The sequence below is a fragment of the Balaenoptera ricei genome, chromosome 5, assembly GCF_028023285.1.
Source record: "Balaenoptera ricei isolate mBalRic1 chromosome 5, mBalRic1.hap2, whole genome shotgun sequence".
NCBI classification, from domain to species: domain Eukaryota; kingdom Metazoa; phylum Chordata; class Mammalia; order Artiodactyla; family Balaenopteridae; genus Balaenoptera; species Balaenoptera ricei.
The window spans coordinates 112,008,406-112,017,084 of NC_082643.1; the positions used below are offsets into that span (position 1 = coordinate 112,008,406).

Consider the following 8,679-nt stretch of genomic DNA (forward strand, 5'->3'; position numbering starts at 1 on the left):
GACTTCCGGTGGGGGCATAAAGGATCAATGTTCCCTGTTCCTTCCCCTGCTTAAATCACTGGCTTTAGCTCCCCTCCTCCAGGAAGCCCCCTGATTAAGCCAACCCAGGCAGCTAAAGCATCTTCTTTCTCCCTCCACCTCTGAGCTCTGGGCTGAGAGATTCTACTCTTTGTGGTTTGATTCAGTCTCCCCGGTTCATCCTCATGTAAATCATCAGCTGTGGTTTTAAAACATGGAATCCTTTTCATAAGATACCTTAAGATAAGGATATTCTATGTAAGAACGTAATGGGTAATGTGTAAACTCTGTGATGCTGTTTTGTTTTAAGGTTTGAATTTTTTCTACAATGCAGTTTTATTTTATCTTGATTTAGGCATTCAGGATGGTTCAGCGTTTGACATACCGTCGTAGGCTGTCCTACAATACAGCCTCTAACAAAACCAGGCTGTAAGTATTTCCAAAATTAATACACGTATTGTCATTTATTCTGCAAAATGTTGAGCTATTGTCTATTCTCTCACTTTCTAGGTCCCGAACCCCTGGTAATAGAATTGTTTACCTTTATACCAAGAAAGTTGGGAAAGCACCAAAATCTGCATGTGGCGTGTGCCCAGGCCGACTTCGAGGAGTAAGTGATCCTTTTGCTGTGAATAACATAAGGGTTGAGCTTTTGAGCATTAATTCCTTTGGTGAGTGAGTGAAGGAGAGGTCACCGCTAGGAGGGTTGAGAATTACTAAGCCTTCATGATGCATATCTGTGAAGAACATAGACTTTCTTTTAAAGCCTATGTGGCAAATACAGTGAAATGCCTTTCAGGTAGATCAGTGTACCATTTACCTTTGTAACCTAGATTAATGTTTATACTTAATACTCGTCAAAAACCTAGGACAATTTCTGTTTCTGTTAAAGCATCACAATAATCTCAGCGTTTTCTTTATACAGGTTCGTGCTGTGAGACCTAAAGTTCTTATGAGGTTGTCTAAAACGAAAAAACATGTTAGCCGGGCCTATGGTGGTTCCATGTGTGCTAAATGTGTCCGTGACAGGTAAATAACTATGAAATCACATGGGCTGTCTTACGTGTGTGTGTGTATGTTGCACTGCATGCTAATCATTATTAGAAGACTGGTGAAAAAATAACAAAAGTTGCATATTGTATCAGTAGAATCCTCCTTGACTAGGGATAATCGATGCTGAACAAACTAATAAATGATATTAGCTCCTATTCAGTTACGATGTTGGGACATCTTTATGCTAGATGTAGAAATTAAAAGGTTGGGTGTGGCAGGCAGGTAAGAAAGTATCAGGTTGATGGAGAGTGGAAGGTCTTAAAAGTGTAGGAACAAAATCGCCGTACGTAGTTCTAGTGTGGCTGGAGCAGAATGTTTTGGGAGATGATAGACAGGAAAGGTAGAAACATCGCAGGTAGTGAAGGGCCTCATAGGACAGGTTTTTTGGCTTGATTCTTTAAAATGTGGTAATTGATGGGGTTTGAGCAGGGCAGTGAAACCTTTGGTGTGCCAGAGACTAAATGTGCGGCAGGATGGATAGTGAAGTCATTCTTTCAACAAAGGATGAGTGCTTGGAACAGTTTGTCTACTTTGTGAAGGCTGACGAAATGGCACCTACATGAAGACCAAAGGCTGGATTGGGGGTGAATGGGGTTATTGGGAGATGACTGGGTCTTGTGGATGTGCAAGAGGATTAGTAGTGGCATAGGTAGGAATAGAAGCAGTGGAGTTTATAGTGATAATATTTGCTCAGCATTTTTATGATAAGCTCTGCCAAAAGTCCATCTGGGAGGTATTTTTTATTTATTTATTTTTTGGTGGAGAAACCAAGGCTTGTTGCTTAAAGTTACATAGATGGTAAGAGGATTCGTTCCAGGTTTTATTGAGGCTCTTGCTCTTAATTAACCCTACTGGCTACATTAAGTTTTCTCCAGAGACCTAAGTGGAAAGATTTGAGAGGTGATTGGTCTTTATAAGAGAAGAAGTTGGTTCAGAGGAGTGGTTTGCCTTCAGTTTATTCAGCTTGTTCTATAAAGTGGTCTGGCTAAGTCTCTACACCAAATCTGACATCAAACTTTGCAAGTTCATTCTACCTTTCAGGAGTTAATTTGTAAGGGGAGGTTAGGCATGTTACATTAATACAAAAACAAGCTAAATACAACTTCCATGAAATATAGGAAAACTTAACTATGGTTGAAGTTTGGAGGAGAAATGACTTTAAAGTAGCTGAGAATCTGGAAGTGGTATTCGAGGTGGAACCTGAATGACGGGTAAATTTTAGACAAGAGGTCGAGGGGGCATTGCAGGCAGGGAATGAACATAGTTTGATCTGGCACATTGAGGGTATAAAAGGAATGAGAAATGAAATTGGAAAGGTAACGTTGGAGATGAATGAGTCATGAGTTTCAAGCTAGAGGAGTTTGGCTTTTTACCAGTCTTTGGTTCCCAGACTTTGCTAAACATAACCACATGAGCACATTTGTTAAAAAATAAAATTCTCAGGCCCTAGCTTCTGGAGATTTGGGTATAGATCTATAGGGTAGCCTAAAGAATAGCATTTGCTGTGACACTGAGGGAGTCTGTGTAGTCTTTGTTCTGGGTAAGAGTGACATCAGCTCTATTTCTGTAATGTGATTACGTGCAGGACATTTGAAGTAGTCAGAAATCCCAGGCTTTTGAGGGTAGATTATTAGATAACCAGGGGTACCAGAAGGACACCTTAAGCTGAAAGGGTCTGTCCATAGAATTTTTTCAGCTCTTAAGTTTTAAATCTGTACTTGTATAGGTTTCGTTTACTTTTCTGGGTATCTTACCTGATTGCTTTACTTGATTCTTTTATGACACTTTCTTGTGTTAAATTGATTTTTTTAAAACTAACATTTTCTTTTCTAGGATCAAGCGCGCTTTCCTCATTGAGGAGCAGAAAATCGTTGTGAAAGTGTTGAAAGCACAAGCGCAGAGTCAGAAAGCTAAATAAAAAAATGAAGCTTCTTTGAGTAATAAAAAAATCAAAAAGCCTTGTTCTGTTATTTCTGTTGTGGTTTGTTAGTGTACACGTTTGGTTTCTGTAGTAACTAGAGGGTCCCCCAACACACACACACACACACACACACACACACACACACAATTTTTAGTTGATTACTTTTTCTAAAAGTAATTGGAGGTCAGTGATGGCTAAAATTTTTTGATGGTAGCTCTAGACAACATTAAAATATGGACCGTAATATATTTTCTCTTAGGAGCTATGTTATGTGTTCCTGTTAACTCTTAATAATGCAAAAGTATGTAAAGATTTTAATAATAGCTCCTTCTTTCAGTGCCTGGACTGTATCGAGCAGCCCTCCCAAGTATTCTACATAAGGTCTTCTGAATTGTCTTCCAGGACGATTTCTTCAGGCCACGTCAAGCTTATTTCCCATCTCAAGGGAAAGTAGAGAGCAGGTGCTGTTTTTACAAGCCAAGAATCTAGAAGCTGAAAGAGTATCTGAATTCTATAAAATTTGATCCTCTTCCATTTAGGCATTTACTGTTGCTGGCAGGATGAGACTTAAATGTCTTATGCAGAGGAGTGTTTCCTTGATTAGAATAAAAGTGCCCTTTCCGAAGGAAAAAGGCAGAAATCTTTCTGGCCTCTTAAAACCATTGTACCACAGCCAGCTAACTTGTTCTTGGTAGACAAAATTTTTAATTAACATTTTTGCAGAAGAGGAAAGGCAGCATAACTGGCTGGGTGGCACTTGGAACTCAGGGCAGTTAAAAATGTATTAATGGCGGTACTTAATGGCATCTCCATAGCACTTAACATCTTAATCGAGCAACAACCTCCCAACAACCCTTTCATACCTATTTCTGTTTTACAAGTGAGGGGATTGAGGTGCATAGGTTGTATGTGTTACCTAGAGCCATTTGTGTTGGTAGGATTTTTGCAAGTGGTGTCTTTAGTGATTTGAGACTGAATGACTGGGCACCCCCAGTAAACACTTTGGCACAAGAAATGATAGCTGAAGCCCTTTCTTGTCAAAGTTCAGTCTCAAGACATCCATCAGGCTTCCCTGAACACCTGCAAATCCCAAGAATTGTTAAGCAACCAGGATAATACAATTATCTTACGTGATGTTTAATCACTATTAAAATTTTTAATGGGGGTGCAATTGAAAAGCATTGGATTCGGAGGTAGATTAAACATTTCTCTGTGACCTAGGCTGATGTATACTGCATGGACATGTTTTGTGATCCTGTAGTATTGTGTTTGATATAAGGACTTAAAAGTTGGTACTTATAAAATTACACTCCCAAAAACAATATGCCTTATTTAAATTCAGTTACTTGATTGGCTTGTAGACTAAATCTACATTTTGAAAGTCTTGAGTTGAATATTTTAGTAACAGCTGTGGAGGAGAAAGCCTCCACTTGCCAGCCCAGCATGAGCTCTTGCCTGTCAGGACTCCTCTCTCCCTACTACGTGAAGTTCCGTGGAACAACTTGACTGAATACAGATGAACTGAGGACTATCAAGTTTCTGGAAAATAAGTGGGTTAACTTAGAAATTTGAGAAAGCTAAAGCATTAAAGTTTTGTACTTTTAAAAGGATTCTTCATAATGTTAGATGGGTTAACCTTTTCTAAATTTGAAATGTCACTTGTCTTAAAAAAAACTTTACAGACAATTTGGAAAGTAGGGGAAAATAGAATGAAATCACCTTCAGTTTCAGTATGCAGATAATCATTTTTAACAGTTTAATGTCTTTCCTCCCATTTTGTTTTCTAGGCATAAGGAAGACTTAATTTTTTAATTAATTTATTCTTTTTTTGGCCATGCCGCGCAGCATATGGGAGTTTAGTTCCCCGACCAGGGATAGAACCCGGGGCCCCAGCAGAGAGTGCCGCGTCCTAACCACTGGACCACCAGAGAATTGCCAAGGTAGACATTTTAAATAAAAATTGTAAGCATACTATATGTGTAAAAATTCAACCCTTCCTCCCCCCCTTAACCCCTGTGAGCATATTTTGAAAAATCAGTTTAGCGGCTACATATGTCATCAACTCTATGTGCCATAATTTAAATAGTCCCTTTCTTTTGAACATTTGGGCTATATCCAATTTTTCTCTATTTTAACACTTGTGAGCATTCCTATACAGCTGATTATTTCATTTATGCTGATTGTTTTTTTTAAATTCGTAAGCTGGTACTGAAGTACAGTACTTCAATAGTCAAGTTTAATTATTGGGGTTACAATGATGTTTCCTAAGAGTCTTAGCTCAGGTTGCTGTAACGAATTACCATACACTGGGTGATTTAAACATCAGACGTTTATTTCTCACATTTCTGGAGACTGGGAAGTCCAAAATCAAGGTGTTGGCAGATTGTTCTTGGTGAGGGCCCCCCAGCCTTCCTGGTTTGCAGATGGCTGCCTTCTGCAAGCTGTCTTTTGTCTTTCTCTTTTTTAAAAAATAAATTTATTTATTTATTGGTTTGCTTTTGGCTGCATTGGGTCTATGTTGCTACACGCGGGCTTTCTCTAGTGGCGAGCGAGGGCTACTCTTCATTGCAGTGCGTGGGCTTCTCATTGCGGTGGCTTCTCTTGTGGAACACGGGCTCTAGGCACGTGGGCTTCAGTAGTTGTGGCACGTGGGCTCAGTAGTTGTGGCGCACGGGCTCTAGAGCGCAGGCTCAGTAATTGTGGCGCACGGGCTGAGTTGCTACACAGCATGTGGGATCTTCCTGGACCAGGGCTCGAACCCGTGTCCCCTGCGCTGGCAGGTGGATACTTAACCACTGCGCCACCAGGGAAGTCCCTCTTTTGTCTCTTCTTACAAGGGCACTAATGCCATGATGAGGGCTCCTTCCTCCTAATTGCCTCCCAAAAGCCCCCACCTCCTAGTATCATCACACTGAGGACTCAAGTGTCAACTTACAAACTTGTGGGGAACACAGACATGCAGTCCATAAGACAGGATATGAAATGTGACTGATTGGTGACCATTTCTTCATCTAAGTTTAGCCACTAAGTTTTTGACCACAGACCACACGTCTTCATGCTCCCTCTGCTAAGGCCTCTCCTCTTCACCTTACCCTCTCACACTGCCCGGTCCAGTTCTCTCCTCCCACTCCACCACTCCCAGGAGTGCAGAGTTCATCTTGTGATGTGTAGACACAGGAGAGCAAAGATTGGTGGGAACATAGTACCAACTCTGTCCAAATGACCAAAATGGATTCTGCACTGTTCTGGGTTTTGATTTTATAAAAAAAATAAAGCTTTTATTGAATCCAGTTCTGTGTGTGTGACTTAAAGTATTCTTGACAGATTCCTAAAAAGACATGTGAATGTAGTCAGTGGTTTCTTTTTAAAGTCTAGTATTTCTCCTTCCATTGAATTGCTTATAAATTCTATTAGAAGGACTGGGGGGAAGGGGAGTTCTTTTGCCCTTAAAAGCAGAAAATCTCCATATGTTTAAATAAGTAAATCAAGTTTATTTTCAGCAGTGTAATAGTATACCTACAATTTTTACCCTAATGACTTGGAGCTTGGGCTCCCAGAGTTTTGATAGTCAGGGCTATGTCTAGCTTTAACTGTAAACTATCTTATCACACCAACTAAAACCAAAACCATATACAATTCTTGTGGAGTAAGATTGTGAAGTACGGCTGAAGATTATGATTTTTTCTCTGAGTCAGATTACTTATTGCTGGTAGTCCTATAATTATTATGTATAACCAAGAGCGTCCGTGGTGTGCGGATCCAGCTCATCCCGGATGTGAGAGTCAACTGTGTTCCGTGATGTCAGTTTGGTACCTTGAACTTCGCATGGTAGGAGTATTTATTCCTGGGAAATCAGCGAATGCTACAAAATCCTTTCCCTGCCTGCCCACCCCCCCAGGGAGCTTGATGTTTAATATTACCAGCAAGTCACTGGATATTCTTCAAATTACAGTCTATTATCACAATTTAGGCATGATGCTGTTGGTACCAGGAGCTCTCTCTATATATATCTGGTGCGTGTTTGATTATGATTTGCACTGAAAAATTTGTTGTAATAAATTCTTATTAATACTTTGAATCTATGAATATCCTGGAATTTGATTTTATAAAAGACAAAACGGAGATATTATTGAATCCAGTTCTGTGAATGTAGAGGAAAACAATTTAAAATCTTGCAAAAGTGAAAGTTTCATCTCTTTGAACAGTGATAAACATTGTACTCTACACCAGGAATAGAAAAGTTAAGACTATCTCCATGAGTTTCCTTTCTAAAGGAGAAGATCCACAATAATTCTGGATCAGGGACTTCCCTGGTGGTCCAGTGGATAAGACTCTGCGCTCCAAATGCAGGGGGCCCGGGTTCACATCCCTGGTCCGGGAACTAGATCCAGCCTGCATGCCGCAACTAAGAGTTTGCATGCCACAACTAAGAAGTCCGCATGCCACAACTAAGATCCTACATGCCGCAACCAAGACCCAGCACAGCCTAAATAAATAAATAAATATTTTTAAAAATAATAATTCTGGATGAAAAGATACTTTCTGGTTTCCAAAATATTAGCTAGTCAATACTTTTGAGTAAGTCTTAAATGTTTCTGGTTAATTTGAAGGATTATATAAATATTTTTGCCATACATTTACATTACTTTATAACTTGCTTTAGATTTCATTTATTCACTCAACAAATAGTTTTGAGAAACTACTATGCCAGATAAATATTAATATGACAGTTAACAAAGCAGAGTCTTCTCCTGTTCTCGTGGTATATGGGGGACCCTGTTAAATGAGGATACAAATATGTTTTTAATTGCACACATTGGGGTAAGAATTACAAAGGAGGAGTACACAGTGCTGTGAAACTGTGTAAGAAAGGAACCTCAATGGGAGTGAAGGCAGACTTTTCTGAGGAAGTCACATTTAAGCTCCGAGCAAGGAGATGTCAGCTGGATGCCAAGTAGGGAGAACATTCCAGACAAGAACCAACATGTACAAATGCCCTAAGAAACAACTTGTATTAAAAAAAAAAAAAAACCCACAAGGACTCAGAGGCAAAAAATATACAAATCAATTATCACTGCAAAGTAAAGGAGCTGTTACAGTGGAGGATTACTGGACTGAATGTCAATATTATGACATAGTATGAGTGTGTTTTGTGTTTGGTAATTGCAATCATTGTTGCTTTTGTTGTGGTCATCCATTTACAATGCTTGGTGTCAGTTTATTTATCTCTTGTAAAAATAAAATACAGTGTGTGTGTGTGAAAAAAAAAAAAAGAAAATACAGATAGGGATGACATCAATAAAAGATTTGAAGTCAGCACACACACACAAAAAATTGTAACATAGAGATGGAGTGCTGGAGCAATAAAGTGTACTATAATCCTTGCCAAGTGAAAAAAAAAAAAAAAGCAATACATGCATCTCAATTCACTCTCAGTATTTAGAGTCCAGTAATCTAATGTGTGTGAGCAAATTACTAATCACTAAGAAAGAGCATCCCTTTTAGCACATAGATTTAGTCCACCTATGCGGCCCCAGAGCCAAAAGATCTGTGCTACCTTTTCCTTCCTAAGGGAGACCAGTGAAAGAAAAGCTTTCCTAAACTGTTTACTTAGGAGCAAAGACATCCTTCTGCATTAGAGGATATTTAAATTATGCAATCCCCTAGATAATTTAGGCATCAACCTA

At 39.3% G+C, this 8,679-nt stretch overlaps 1 protein-coding gene across 1 annotated transcript; it reads left to right on the forward strand.

Annotated features, from left to right (window-relative positions):
* The first annotated feature begins 373 nt into the window (after nt 1-373).
* On the forward strand, nt 374-3,041 carry RPL34 (ribosomal protein L34). Its single transcript, XM_059924212.1, has 4 exons — nt 374-447; nt 529-628; nt 944-1,047; nt 2,905-3,041. The coding sequence occupies exons 1-4, from the start codon at nt 383-385 to the stop codon at nt 2,987-2,989; spliced, it is 354 nt and encodes a 117-aa protein (XP_059780195.1). The 5' UTR covers nt 374-382; the 3' UTR covers nt 2,990-3,041.
* Nucleotides 3,042-8,679: the final 5,638 nt, after the last annotated feature.